The 16,450-nt window shown below is 31.5% G+C and overlaps 1 protein-coding gene across 1 annotated transcript; it reads left to right on the forward strand.

Annotated features, from left to right (window-relative positions):
* Positions 1-760: 760 nt before the first annotated feature.
* Positions 761-2,589, forward strand: LOC145062861 (inositol diphosphatase DSP1-like). Its single transcript, XM_079010449.1, has 4 exons — positions 761-1,061; positions 1,284-1,377; positions 1,963-2,064; positions 2,172-2,589. The coding sequence occupies exons 1-4, from the start codon at positions 826-828 to the stop codon at positions 2,361-2,363; spliced, it is 624 nt and encodes a 207-aa protein (XP_078866575.1). The 5' UTR covers positions 761-825; the 3' UTR covers positions 2,364-2,589.
* The last annotated feature ends 13,861 nt before the right edge of the window (positions 2,590-16,450 follow it).

A 16,450-nucleotide genomic window follows, 5' to 3' on the forward strand; every position in this document is an offset into this window, starting at 1 on the left:
ACATAGGTTGCCATCTGCGAACCAAGCCCTGCCCAACTATAAAAACGTTTTTTTTTTTTTGTTTTTTTTTTCACTCTGTTTTGTTAGAAAACTCTCTGTGAAGCGATTTTCTTACCCATCTACAATTATGAACAATTTCATGGACAATCACGATAACATTTAAACTAATGATTTTTTATAAAAGTTTATATATAATAAGGTTGTTTTGTAGTCAAACCCTATTAATTTCATAGTAAAAAACAAAAATTTCACAAAATCTTAATTGAAAAGGAGAGTAATATGTCCATCTACAAAGGTAGAATGTAATTTTGTATTTTTTTTTTTTTGCTATTTTCCACAAAGTAATTAGGGTTTTTGGTTAATTTGTAATTTTCTCTGATAATAATAATAATAAATTTAGGATTTTTTTTAATCACACGCTTAAAAACTTATGATCTTTATAATATTGGTCGTTTTTAATTTTTATGGCTAAGTAAAAAGAATTTAAAAAATAACTATTATATTTTCTTATTAAATAACGGTGGTCAATGACTGGTAAAACAATTAGATAAATACTAACATTATTCCCTTTTGAGTTTCCGTTTATGAATGCTCTTTCATAATTAGTATTTTCAATTACTTGGGGAAAAAAAATAAGGGTCGAAACTTGAAAGTCGTCACCTCTTTGTTAATTTTGACTAGCCAATCCAAACACGCCACGTATCACTTGCCGTCGCCTCCTTCCCCATCGTCCCCACACCCTATAAATAACATATATTCCTGCAAGCCACCATAACCGCCATAGCCTTTCTTCTTCTTTCACCTCTCTCAAAACTTCCCCTTGCAATGAAACTAGACCAAGAACTCAACCAACACGGCCGTGACATCATCAGAACCATCGAAGTAGTTCAATCTGTCACCAAGCTATCAACCACCGCCGTTGATAACTTCGATTCAAATGGGGAAGAGCTCTACACGCCTCCGCTTAATTTCTCCATGGTTGATAATGGCATATTCCGTTCAGGATTCCCCGATACCGCTAACTTCTCGTTTCTCAAAACCCTAGGCCTTCGCTCCATCGTGTAAGTCGCTATTTGTGTGTAATTATGTATCAATTGTTCTCTGTAGCTACAGGTGGTGTCGGAATAGTATCGTAAATTCATTCAAAATTGTAATTGGAGATGATTACGAGGTTTTTCAGTCGACGGCTGGATTGATGTTTAGTCATGTCGCTGCTTCGGATCAACTTGCGTGCTTAATTTAAGAGAGAATTTGACAGTTTATTTGGTGTTTTGTGTTTCTAGATATTTGTGTCCTGAACCGTATCCGGAGCATAACATGGAATTTCTGAAGGCTAATCGGATCCAATTGTTTCAATTCGGAATCGAAGGCACCAAGGTATAGATCATACTTCATAGTCTTATGATTGCAATAATTGTTTACTTCTTTAGCTGCTTAGATTTGAAAATTACTTCAATTCTGTATTCTCCTCGTAGCTGAATTCGTTGCTTTTCTTCATGATTCACATCGATAACTTATATAATCCATACTTCAGTTTCCTACACTTCATAAATTCCTTTCTCAAGTTCCTACATTAATCACAAGCTTCTGGAATCTATCAGAAGCACTTGTTATTCACTTATTCTACCATATCCATGAAAATTATTCCGTTTGTTGCTTGAGATTTGATTTCCAAAGTAGCTTATTTCCTTTCTAAGTGAATAGCGATAGATAGTTGTACGTATCTTCAACTTGTTAATTCTGTTCAACATTCAAAACATGCATTGTCTCCATTATTTTGGAAGGTAATCTTCATCTCAGAACATACATGTGCATTTGTCCCCCTTCAATGTTCCTTTTTCACAAATATTCAAAGTTCCTTGGGACCATAGATACTCTAGAACTAGAACAAGATTCCAAAAAACAAACACTTCTTCAAATCAAAATCTTTAAGTTCATTCATTCATCCCATTATCAATGCAGGAACCTTTCGTTAATATCCCAGAGGACACAATTCGTGAAGCATTAAAAGTTGTTCTAGATGTAAGAAATCACCCATTGTTGATCCATTGCAAAAGAGGCAAGGTAAGAGAGAGATATATATAGTCTGTGTCATTGTCTATGTCATATTATTTTCAATTTAGGTCCCTTAAGTTTGACATTAGTCCTTGTTTCCCCCTTTTGGAATTCAGCATCGAACGGGTTGTTTAGTGGGATGCTTGAGAAAAATACAGAGATGGTGTTTGACATCTATTTTTGATGAGTATCAAAGGTTTGCAGCTGCTAAAGCTAGGGTTTCAGATCAGAGGTTTATGGAGTTGTTTGATGCCTCTGGGTTTAAGGATATTCCACCATCTCCATGTTCATGTACCAAAAGAAGGTGAAACTGGAATAGGTGTTTCCGATGATGGTGGAATAAAACTGGAATTAGTGTTTCCATTCCCGGATAAAAATATGTTTAGCAATTAAGGAATGGTGTTTTCCATTCCTTGAGGATTACTTAAATTAGGTTTTCCTGGTGGTAGGAGTAAATTAGTTAATGTATTTAATTTATAAAAAAAAAATTGAAAATTAAAGTATTTATAAGATGGTCGCCTTATTCATCTCTAATTTATGTGCATTCAGCTGTTTTTACGGTTTAACCATTGTGAATGAAAGTCACCGTAAGTTTGACAAAAACAATTTATGTTGAATACTGTAACTGTTGTAGTAGGTTAAACTCGTCACAATAAAAAAATATATCAAAATTTGAGAATTACACATAGAAAAAAAAGTTTTATGCAGAAGAATCTTATTATTTTGGGAAAAAAATTTCATAAAATCTTAAAAAAATTGTACAAAAAAGTCTCATTATTTTGAGAAAATCACATAATTTGTCGTTTTACTATTAAAATAATGTAAAATTTGATTTTTTTTCGTTAATTTGAGTAAAATGTTAAATAATCGGGATTTTTCTGTTAAAGAAAATTAGGTCTTAATCAAAAAAATTCTCAAAATAATAAGACTTTTCTAGATAAAACCCTAGAAAAAATTATAAAAGTTTGGTGATTTTCATTCAGAATTTTGAGTTACAATGATAAAACCTAAAAATAACCTTTTTTTCAATAGATTGCCAAAAAATATACAAAAGAAAAAACCTTCTCCACTTTTGTGTGCTACTTGATAAAATGACAATAATTGGAGGGCCCAATCATTAAATGACTACTTTTTTAATTATTATCACCAAAATAAACGTTTTTATTAGAGTTTAATTATAGAGTCTAAATTATATGAAAAGTACATTAGAGGCATCTCTAATTATCGATCTCCAATTATCAACCATATGTATGTATACGGTTTTTTTTATGTTATATCATGTTTCTACTAGCTTTATTAAATAAAATAGTATTAATGTAATTCATCTCCAATCATTTGATCATTTTAATTTTTATTTATAAAATTAACTAATTTATCTTCGTCTTTATAAAATATTTTATAAAGTCTTGTCTCATAATTTGTTTATTTTAATATATGCAATATTTATAAACTAAAAAAAATACTTCATAATAATATTATGTAAAAACAATATATTATAATATATGAAATTAAAATAATATACTATAATATTAGAGATTAAAACAATGTAAAATAATTAGTCAAAAAATACATTTTTAAAGGTTAAATGATACAAGTAAACAAATATAGGGTAAATGGCACAAAAACACTTTTTTAACACATAAATTCGATTTTGACACCGTGTTTTTTTTGTGTCAATTTTGACACTGTGTTTTCCAATTTGTTACAATTCTGACCATTTGACCGGTTAACCATGTTACATGATGATGTGTCAGTTTTGATGACATGGCATGCTGACATGATATGCTGACGTGTCAAAATTGATTTTTTTCACAAAAAACACTAAGCTTTCACTTTTTTTCAATTTTGACACTAAGTTTAATTTTTTATTTCAATTTTGACACTATGTTTTTTTGTTCCAATCGAACATCATTTATCAAATTTTGTTTAATTTTGTCTATTTTCCATTTGAAACCGTATAAATATATTTTTTTATTACATTTTAAACCGTATAAACATATTTTTTTCGTTTAAAAACCACATTTTAAAGTTGCATATTTAATATAAAATACAATTTTTATATAACTAATACATATTTATACATACAAATATGGTTTGAGTGTAAAAAAAATGTATTTATACAAAACTATGGTTTTTAAATGAATATATATATATATATATATATATATATATATATATATATATATATATATATATATATATATTTATACGGTTTTAATGTATTACAAAAATATTTATACGGTTTCAAATAAAAAATTGTCAATATTGAACAAAATTGAAAAAAATGATGTTCGATTTGAAACAAAAAAACATAGTGTCAAAGTTGAAAGAAAAAATTAAACTTAGTGTCAAAATGGAAAAAAAAAATGAAAACTTAGTGTTTTTTGTGAGAAAAAAAATCAATTTTGACACGTCAGCATATCATGTCAGCATGTCACGTTATCAAAACTGTCACGTCAGCATGCAACCTGGTTAACCGGTCAAGTGGTCAGAATTGTAACAAATTGGAAAACACAGTGTCAAAATTGACACAAAAAAACACGGTGTCAAAATCGAATTTATGTGTAAAAAGAGTGTTTTTTGTGTCATTTACCCACTAATATATGTTAAACTGAAAAGGTTAACTGTGATAAAATTCAAAAAATCATACAATAAAATTTAAATATTGTATATTATTAATCTAAAAAAACAATTTCAATAATAATAATAAAAACTCTTTAAATTTGATTATTAATATTTGACTTTTTTTTTAAAGTTACATAGCTTTTTTTTCTTAATTTTTGTTAGATATTTCAAGTCTTTCAATTAGCAAAAATAATGCATGAACTCTAATCGTATAAAAAAGATAACGAAAATACAAAAAGTGCAAAAAATGACAGCATGAATTCGTAATTCTGAGTGACAAACAATGAAAACGAATTTTGAAAAACAAATTGTGGTGTTTTGCAAAAGGGTTAATGCCACGATTGGATAACCAATAGTAAGAAAAATGACGAGGAACTTTGGTGAAATTTGTCCAAATTTAGGAAGCAAAATGTATTAGTGATACTAATATCAATAAAACAAAATGTATTAGTGATACTAATATCAATAAAATTGGCGTTCAAATTGGAACCATCATATTAACAGGTTTGTGGAGATTGGAGTTTGAAGCATATACAAAAATTTTAAGTTTTCTACCATTTGATTTGGTTTTTCTCACCGATAAAATCTATCATGTCTTTAAGAAATCATAAAAACAAAAAGGTATGTTTGAAGACAAAGTTTAAGAAATAATCATTTGTAGTAATTAGTACTATATGTTACAACTATCATAGAAAAAGGACCAATTGAAGAAGAAGAATGATGGATTAAAGAAGTAAAAAAACGAAGTCAAATTGAGAAATGGGTTGTGTCTACTTTCTAGTATTTTATAAAAGAAAACATTACTTCAATACCTTCTCATGAATAAGTTGGAGTCTTTACATAGCAATTTCTTCTTAGGAGCCGATATTGATGAAAAGATGTCATGGTTTAGTTGGGAGAAGGTGATTGCTCCTAAAAAGAGTAGAGTGTGGGGGTTAGTAGTTTTTTCTCTTTTAATAGAGCTCTTTTGTTCAAATGGATTTGGTGTTTTGAGATTAAGCAATGTGTTATGGGTACATGTTACGAAAGTTATACATGGTGCTCATGGGTTTCTTGATCGGGAGCCTTCTGGTCATAGAGCTATGTGTGGTTACACATTATTGTAGTTACTTCTCATTTACGGTCTAAAGGTGTGGATTTGATGTACTTGTGTAAAAGAAAGTGAGGAATGGTGAACTCACCTTGTTTTGGGAGGATGTGTGGTTGGGAGTTGAGCCTTTAAAATCTAGATTTTCGAGACTTTATGTTTTTCATTTGAGTGAGCATATGATAATTGCTAAAAAGATGTGTATTATGCCATGTTTTGCTATTTTCCGTCGTAGACCTATGGGGGAGATTGTGAGCAAGGGGATGCTCTCGACTTTCTTTTGTCCCCAGTTTCTTTGCCTTCACTTCAATTCAAGACAGACAGGTGGGTGTGTACTTTGGTAGGTTCAGGATACTTTTTGACTGCTTTAGCTCGTGCTTTGGATGAAGAGGCTTTGTTGGTTTCGGCTCCTAAACCAACTAGATGGGATCAACCGGTGCCTATCAAGGTTAATGTCTTAGCTTGGCAGTTATGTTGTATAAATTGTCAACAAGGTCGAATCTTTCTTTGAGAGGTCCTGATATTCCTTCAATAGATTTCTCTGTGTGATAGTGAAGTAGAGTCTATTAAATGTCTTTTTTCCCTTGTAAGATTGCGTCTAACATTTTGAATATGGTGTTGGGTTGGTGGAGTTGTCTGACCAAGTTCTTTTCTCCTATGATGATTAGTTGCTTTAGCATGACGGTCTTCGTCTAAGGAAGGGTGTTAAAGATTTCTCGGAGGAAGTCTTTTTTGTTATATGATGGCATATTTAATCTTTCGCAAACAAGTTGTTGTTTGGTAGAGTCCAACCCAAGAAGGCGCAACTATTTTAGAGTATTGTTACTCAACCTTATTGTTGGTATAATAATAGGTGGTTGAGTTCTATTAATTAAGTGGACTAGTTGCATGATTGGTCCGTTAATTTTGAAGGCTATGTGAGAAAATTAAAAATGGTACCCTAAAATTTTGGATTAACAACAGATAGGGACAGATTAGCGATAGATATTGACAGATTAACGACAAAATAGTGACGGGGTATCGATGGATTAGTTACGGAACCGCGGTAGATAAAATTTCAGGGCTTGATGACACAGCCCTTGTACGGTCGTACACCTCGCATGTGCTCAGGGCCGGCTGTGGCCAGCTGCAAAACCCTATAGTTGCGATATTGTAATGGTTCCTTCCATTTAGTTGTTTTTGTCTTTGTTAAATGTATTTTAATAAAATACATATCGTTCTAAAAATTCCAGTGTTTTTTTAATCTAAAAAAGTTAAATAACAAATAAATATAATTCGAAACTTCAATAATTGATTACAATCAAAACCTTTTACCTAACAATTTAACATGCTTTCTATCTAGTAATGTCCATATCATTCTATAACTTTTCACCTTACAAATACGTGCATCATATTAATACGACTCTCACTTGTGGGTAAGGGGAGAGATCTAGTTTTTGGTCGATGGGACATAACACTTTAGGAAAAGATTAGTACTTCCATTATTAGAAGTTTTCTAAATTTGAATTTCATGGTGTGACATTTAGACATATGTATTGTCTTCTATCAATGCTTGCTTTTCAATCGATACTTTTGAATATCTTTTAAGTTTTTAGTATTTGTAGAGTTGATCTTTTCTAAAACAGAATCCAGTTACACATCCATAGTGAAGAGAGAAGGTTGTATCTCTCGCTATATATAATTATATATCACTTCTTTGTTACTTTAATGTGGTCATAAAGTGAAATTGAACTTGTAAATTTGTTGAAATATAATTATATACGATCACTTGACCATTACAAGATTCCCATGGTCTATTTGTTGAAATTCCCTTCGACTTTGTTTCCCTTTTTGGATGTTGTAGTCATTATAATTTATTCTTAGAATAAAAGCATGTGCTTTTCACATGGTGGTCTATTCCTATTGACTTGATAGTAAAGTTCAAAATCTAACATAAATTATAAATATATAGTTTGTATATTTATTGATTTATAACTCAATGAACATGGATAAAAATTATACAACATAACTTACCGAAATACCTGTGGAGGTAGCTTTTAGATGCTTTAGGGGGTGTTTGGCTTAGATTTTCATATGCCAAAAGACCTTTTAGTAAAAGATCAAATCAAAAGATGTTTGGCAAAAGACTTTTAAAAGCAACCTTTGGATTTTGGATAGAAGAAAAATCAACTTTTTGAAAAAGTCAGGACTTTTTGGAAAATGATTTTTGGCCTCTAAAAAGCTAAGCCAAACATCCCTTAGTACATAACTTGACACAATACTTTCGGAAATAGCCCTTATAATGGATTTATTTGACGAATTTTTATATTTCTTAATTCTTATAATGGATCGAGTCATCCTTTTATATAAAACACAAAAATAACTAAGAGTTTGAAGTTATAGCTTTTATTTGTGTAGTAAGTGTTTGACACAAATAATTGGTAACATTTTAAAAATGTAAATTTAAATAAAACTAAAACTTAAAAACTCTAAAAAAATTACTTAAATTAGTTTTTGGATTAATAGTTTTTTGTTTAAATAAAAATTTAAAGCTCCTAATTCGGAAAAAAAAAATCCTAAGGTTATTTTTAAAGTTAAAAGTTAAAAAAGCTCTAAAAAGCTATATACGTTCAAATATAAAAATTAATTTGAATGGTATTAAATTGATACAATGACGAATACATTCCACGTTTTTTTATTGTTTTAGTTTAAAGTCAAAAACATAATATATTTAATTTGGTTAAAGTCACAACGGTCTAACTTATAACTTTTAATATCATATATTTAAAATGTTAATTAAAATATGGTATTGTATAAAAAATATACATCAAAATATAAAATAAATATAATTTTCCAGCAACAAGAGATTAAAGGTTACCTTACTTTAAAAAACATATTTGGTAATTGAGAAAATCACTATGATCTAAATTAAAAATAATCAAATAAGCAACATAAAATAAAAGATAAATAATATAACAATAGTTTAAAAATAGCATCAAAACGAAAATAACACAAAAAAAATGTATTCATATGTAACATGTCGGATATTGTTGATATTATATGGTTCCAACATAGGGGTTGATAGGGATTATTTATTTAAAACATATTTTCCTAAAAAAATATTTATTAGCTTATGTAATTAGTAAATAATTGTGTTTCAGGATTAAAACAAGCAAGGATACAAATTTAATTTTGTTTCTATTTTTAATAGGCGTTTTTAAATAAGTTAGAATAAAAAAACTTGTCAAAAACTATTTATTTAAGTCAATAGGTATTTTTTTATTTTATGACATTCAAGACTCAAAAGTGTTTATTTGACTTATTGACTAATTAGGACTATAATGTCATGAAATTGATGGGGAAGGGTTTATTTTGGAAACTTATGAAGATGTTACTTAGTTCCTTCTCATGTGGTGGCTATAGTGAAAGATTTTGTAGTAAAAGGACCATTCTTGTAAATTTCGTAGCTTGAGCCTTATAAGAGAGTATCTTCTTCACCTCTTCATATAAAAAGGAAGTCCTTTTCTAAATCTGATAAAAGAATGTAATTTAGTCTATATTTTAACATTTATCATCATTTTTCTACATTCACATACATGTTAACTCCAACTTTTCTCTGATCATTTGTTTTTGTTATTGGATCGTATGGTTAAGTTACTTATTTAGATCATATGCTTATTGTGGATCATATTCAATTTGTTAATCCTACCTCACTTAATCATCTCTTATAATTTGTTTTTTACTGAATGCGTATGGTTTACTTTCTTAATGTGGATCATATGTTGATGATTGTATCATACATAATGTTTTAATTTCTTATGTTTATGTGCACATTCAAGTAAAAATGAAAAGAGTTTGTCATTTCCTAGACAATTAAACAAGAAAAATGATATCAACCCAAATGTACACATCTTATATGGCAATATTCATGCTAAATAGTTATTTATTTTGTTTTCCATTCAGATTCAACACTAAATCGTTATATATTCTTTTAACCCTTATGAACAACTACATCAACAATTAGATGGATTATTGGAGCTTACCAGAAGAAAATAGATATGATCGAGCATTTCCCAAATTTTCCACGACCATTTGTAAAAAATCCCTAGGCCATGGTTGTATAATTTTGAAGACATGTATTTCCTCAAGGCATAGACTTTCATTACCTAAACCATATGGACTTTCCCCAAGTAGTGAGAATCCTATTAGAAATCACTCTTGAGCGTGTTTTAATTTCTTATGTTTATGTGTGAGACCCGTGTATTACACGGATTGATTTAGAAAAAGTTTAAACATTAAAGTGTAAAAAAAAAAAATTAATGTACAACTTTAAAATAAGAAAATAAAAAAAACGCATTTATTGCAATTGAATATCATATATATGATATTTAATACTTTACATATATAAGTATATGACTTTAATTTTAAAAATTAAAACAAACCAAAAATTGACAAGTGAATAATATTTATTTCAAAAATACTAAAAAATGACAAATGTCAAAATTCATGAAAGATTGACATGTGACAAAAAAAAAAACTTCATTTATTAAGGAGGATTTCTCTAGGTTGTGGGTTTGTGCATATTCCCATGTAAATGTAATATCTTCCCATATTTTGTCATATGATTTTCTAGCTCTCTCTAGGGTTGTAAGGGGGGTTTTACCTACATTTTCCAAGTTTTTGGGACTATTTTGCAAAGGATTACTCCAAAGTTAAGAGATTTAAAAGGTTAGATTGCATTGTGAATCTTCATTTCCATATTCTCCATTGATATTTGCTTAGGTTAAATTTTCTATTTATTCACTTATTTAGTTTGATTCGATTTTTCTTTCTTTACTTATGATTAACATGAATTAATCCATTTTAGTGCTACTAGAAGAGACTACATTGACTATATTTCTTAAGAAAGCTAAAAATCATGAACACACAAGAAATCACAACATCAACGATTCTTATTCAAGTAAGAACAAGTTGGTTTTCAATGACTTACACTAAGCAGTTAATATCGGCGATTTCCAAGTGTGATATCGGTTATCGGTACTTTTCAAAATAGCGGTTTCAAATATCGGACCGCAAATATCGGTGATATTTACCGATATTTAACCGATATTTACCGATATTTCCAGGCAATTTCCAGGTGGGATATCGGTTAAATAATTTTACTTGATTTTTTTTAGTGTTAAGTCATGGGCTTAAGTCTTATGGACTTAACTTAACTGAACCTGCTATTATGTTAAGTACTTAATTGTTAGTTTTAGGTCATAGACTCATGTTTTAAGTATTAACCGATCTTATTGTTATGTTAATTGTTACATACTTTAGTGTTAACTTGCTAGTTTCTATAGGTTGGATCATGTTGATGTGTTAAGTACATAATTCTTAAATGATGATAATGATATTAGAGTTGATGTGGATGATCTAGATAAAATAATTGGATGCCTTGGTTGATGTGGACTTGGAGGAAGATTCAATGGCTTACGTAAGATTATGTTTCAAACATTGACAGTTTTGAATTTTGACTTTTTATATTACTTTTATATATGTTTTATGTTTATATATATATATATATATATATATATATATATATATATTAATTATACATGATATAAAAATACCGATATCCCACCGCGATAACCTATATCCCAAATATCGGCCCTTGACCGATATTTGATTTTGGACCGCTATAACTGCCTAGGACTTACACAAGAAAGCTCACTACAATCACACTCCTTCTCAGATATATGTTCTAGTCTATACTCTAAACACAGAGAAACTCAAAACAGAACAAGAACACAAAATCGAACAATGAGTGATTACAGAATCTATGAGAGGTTACAGACTCTATTAAAGAACATACAAAGAAAAACTAGAGAAGAGAAAAAAAAAACCCTAACAGAAGAAGATTGATCAGTGAATTATGACCAAAAAACACACACATGTATCTACTTATACACCGGGTCAACCCGACTACAGCAATTACAACTCGCGTGTTCTTGACATAATCCAACTTTACTCCTTAGCCCAAATATTTCTTCAACTATGCACAAATAACCCCTCCTGTAAATATCTAACAATACAAATACACAACTATTCCAAATAAATAATAAACATAAATTAAGAACATAAAAGGATACAATACTGAATTATAAGTTTGAAGAATAAGATATCAATTATCTCAACACCCCTCCTCAAACTTAAAATTCAAGATAACCACTAGCAACATCCTTGGAAAGGATCAACTAGACCCAACTTTTTACAATTTAATTCATGTTGAGAAACACTCAACCCTTTAGTAAATATATCAACCAAATTATCATCAGAACTAATCTTAAAAACCTCAACCACTCCTTTTGAAACACGATCCCTGATGAAATGACAATCAATATCAAAGTGCTTGGTTTTCTCATGAAATACTGGATTAAGAACAAGCTTTATAGCTGATTCATTATCACAAAATATAGGAATAGGAGTTTTGTTCTTAATTCCAAGATCAAAAAGTATTTTCAAAATCCACATTATTTCACAAGACACAACACCAAGAGCTCGATACTCTAACTCAATAGATGAACGAGAAATAGTTTCCTGCTTCTTACTCTTCCATGAAATTAGATTATCACCAAAAAAACTGCATAACCTGTTACAGATTTCCTTGAAACAAGAAATTTAGCCCAGTCTGCATCAACAAAGCTTTTAAGACTCAAATCATATGATTTCACAACAGAAAAACCCCTTCCAGGATTATTCTTTAAATATCTCAGAAGTCTTATAGCTATGTTAAAATGCGACTTTCTTGGATTGTGCATAAATTGACTTAAAACTTGTACAGAATAAGAAATATTTGGTCTGGTAATAGTCAAGTAAATGAGTTTACCAACAAGTTTTTGAAACAAAACAACATTAGGAATCAACTCATCATTTTTATCCAAACCATCTCCTCTAATAACAACATTATTGTCCAAATGAATTTTAACAGGTTTACAACCTAACATTCCAAACTCATGTAGCAACTCAATACAGTACTTTCTTTGACACAACCAAATAACATTCTGAATGTCTACAACCTCAATACCCAAAAAAACATTAACTTTCCCAAAACTTTAATTAATTAGAAACTTAGGTTTTAAAAATCTCTTTACTTTATCAATTTCATCAACACTACTACCAGTAAGAATAATGTCATCAACATAAACTAAAAGAGCAAGAAAACAACTATTATCAGATTTAACAAACAGGGAAAAATCATTCACACTTTGTACAAAACTATATTCAAACAAAGCACTACACAACTTTTCATTCCACTTTCTAGGAGCCTATTTAAGTCCATATAAACATTTCAACAGTTTACAGACTTGTTTATTACCTTTATCATGATATCGTGGAGGCAATGACATATAAACATCCTCATCTAACTCACCATATAAAAAAGCATTATTAATGTCAAGCTGAAACAGTTTCCAACCAAAATTAACAGCAACAGTAATAACAGTCCTAATAGTAACCATTTTAGCTACAGGAGAAAAAGTCTCCTCATAGTCTAAACCTTCTCTCTGATTATAGCCTTTAGCTACTAACCTAACTTTATATCTTTCAACCTCACCATTGTATTTATATTTTATCTTATAGACCCATTTACAACCAATTGATTTCTTGTCAGAAGGCAAATCACAAACAATCCAAGTTTGATTTCTATATAAAGCTTCCATTTCATCATTCATAGCCTTAACCCAATTAGGGTCTAAGGAAGCTTCATAATATGAAAAAGGCTCAATAGTTTTGTTAAGATTAGCTACAAAACATCTATTTTCAGAATTCAAAAAAGAATAGTTAACAAATTTTTCAATCCCATATTTATATTTTCCTTCAATAACAAAATCACTAAACTTTTTAGGAAACTTAGATTCTCTATGAGACCTCCTCAAAGATTGATAATCAGAGAGTGATGTACCAATATTTTCCTCATAATGATCCAGAGATTCAAATGAAACTGGATCAGGTTGCGAACCAAGTGTCTCACAACTAGGAGAACCTTCCTGATCAGAGAAGGTTGCAGCTCTATTAAAACTACCTTCACAACTAGAATTAGTTGCACTCACAGGCTGATCAACACTAATATCACCCTCCTGGTTAGTATCATCTAAACTACTAGAACCTTGACTATCATCAAGATTATCAGACAATAAAATTTCATCATTGGAAAAAGGATCCCATGGACCATGATCACTCAAGGAAGAAGACTCAAGAGAATCAAAAAGGACACCAGATTTTAAGCCATTTTAAATGGAAAAACAGACTCATAGAACTTCACATCCCTGGAGAAAAAAGAAATTCCACTATCAAGACTAAATAATTTATATCCTTTTTTAACATTTGAATAACCAATTAAAACACACTTTTCTGATCTTTCAGACAATTTATCTTTAATATCTAGTTTAGTTGAAAAACACAAACACCCCAAAACTCTAATTTTACCAAAACCAGGAACACAATAATAAACAAGTTCAAAAGGAGTTTTACCACTTAAAACAGAAGAAGGAGTTCTATTTATTAAAAAAACAGTTGTAAGAACAGCATCTCCCCAAAACTTTCTAGGCAAGCCAGATTGAAATAAAAGAGACCTATAAACATTTAAAAGATGTCTGTGCTTCCTCTCTACAACACCATTTTGTTGTGGAGTATGAACACATGAAGTTTGATGAACAATACCCCTTTTTTCAAGAAAAGTTTTCATTTTAAAATACACAAACTCAGTCCCATTATCATACCTGATTGTTTTTATTTTAACATTAAATTGATTTTCAAGTAAAGCATGAAACTCTTGAAAACAAAATAAAACATCACTTTTAGACTTTAAAAGATAAACCCAAGTAGCTCTAGAAAAGTCATCAACAATAGTGAGAAAGAATCTAAAACCACCAACAACAAGAACCGTATAAGGACCCTGTAACATCCCCCTCTGGCACGTATCACAATATTGTCCGCTTTGGGCCACTCGGCACGAGGACTTTCCAGGGGGTCACCCATCCTGGTACTACTCCCGCCCGACCACGCTTAACTGCAGAGTTCTTATGGGATCTGCTGCCCTCACGGCTTTAAAACGCGTTGTGATAGGGAAGGTATCCACACCTCTTATAATGAATGTTTAGTTCTCCTTCCTAGCCGATGTAGGATCAGATCTAACCCACTTTCACCCCCCATTATAGGGTTCGACGTCCCCGTCGAACACATCGACCCGTGCCCTGGCTCTGATACCATTTGTAACACCTAGACCTGGCAATGGGGCGGGTTTGGAGCGAATCGACCTTAATCCAAACCCTTTTAACAAATTCCAAAACCCGATCCAAACCCGCTCCGTAACCCGCAGGGTTTTGAATAATCAAACTCATACCCTTATCCACCGAATCAGCAGGTATCCAAACCCGCACCGTAACCCGTAGGTTTTTTGAATAATCAAACTCATTTTACTTAAATCATAAAATCACCTTTGTTAAATAGAACAAATGTCGATTTAGAAAACACATTATGTACTCGAAGAGTTTCAACTGGAATTAAAATCATTATTGTAGTTACTTCCGATTGTTTTTTGACCCTCGATTGCATTGATAGAGAATAGCAATTACAAACTTTCTTCCGATTGATAAATAAATTTATTGATTTATAAATGAAATTGATGATTACATGATGAAATATAAATGAAATGACATCATGATTCTTGGGAGAAGACTGGAAGTCTAGAAGTTGAGTCCTATGTAAAACCAGTTTAGTCTTTGGACTTTCGATTGGAATTTAAAGTAAAACTTAGGAAATATAAAATATAAATGTATAATTCTAAAATTTATATGGGACGGGCTATAAATGGAGCGGATCGGTGATGATCCATACCCGACCCTTTTAATAAAATGGTTAGCGGGTACGGGTCGTTAATGGGTAAATGGATCAAAAACTATGCTCCAAACCCGTATAATTGTTAAGGGTTTGGATCGGATCAGGGTCAAAACCCGCTCCATTTCCAGGCCTAGTAACACCCCCCCTCTGGCACGTATCACAATATTGTCCGCTTTGGTCCACTCGGCACGAGGACTTCCCAGGGGGTCACCCATCCTGGTACTACTCCCGCCTGACCACGCTTAACTGCAGAGTTCCTATGGGATCTGCTGCCCTCACGACTTTAAAACGCGTTATGATAGGGAAGGTATCCACACCCCTTATAAGGAATGGTTAGTTCTCCTTCCCAGCCGATGTGGGATCAGATCTAACCCACTTTCACCCCCCCCCCCATTATAGGGTTCGACGTCCCCGTCGAACACATCGACCCGTGCCCTGGCTCTAATACCATTTGTAACATCCCCCTCTGGCACGTATCACAATATTGTCCGCTTTGGGCCACTCGGCACGAGGACTTCCCAAGGGGTCACCCATCCTGGTACTACTCTCGCCCGAGCACGCTTAACTGCAGAGTTCTTATGGGATCTGCTGCCCCCACGGCTTTTAAAACGCGTTGTGATAGGGAAGGTATCCACACCCCTTATAAGGACTTATAAGGAATGCTTAGTTCTCCTTCCCAGCCGATGTGGGATCAGATCTAACCCACTATCACCCCCCATTATAGGGTTCGACGTCCTCGTCGAACACATCGACCCGTGCCCTGGCTCTGATACCATTTGTAACATCCCCCTCTGGCACGTATCACAATATTGTCCGCTTTGG

The sequence above is a fragment of the Lactuca serriola genome, chromosome 7, assembly GCF_051521515.1.
Source record: "Lactuca serriola cultivar US96UC23 chromosome 7, Lser_US96UC23_V15, whole genome shotgun sequence".
Classification (NCBI taxonomy): Eukaryota; Viridiplantae; Streptophyta; class Magnoliopsida; order Asterales; family Asteraceae; genus Lactuca; species Lactuca serriola.

Bases quoted from the DNA above. Each gene is read 5' to 3' on its own strand.
- LOC145062861 (XM_079010449.1), top strand. From the start codon at position 826: ATGAAACTAGACCAAGAACTCAACCAACACGGCCGTGACATCATCAGA. The intron at 1,062-1,283 runs GTAAGTCGCTAT...TTGTGTTTCTAG, and splicing joins CTAGGCCTTCGCTCCATCGT to ATATTTGTGTCCTGAACCGT. The intron at 2,065-2,171 runs GTAAGAGAGAGA...TTTGGAATTCAG, and splicing joins TCCATTGCAAAAGAGGCAAG to CATCGAACGGGTTGTTTAGT.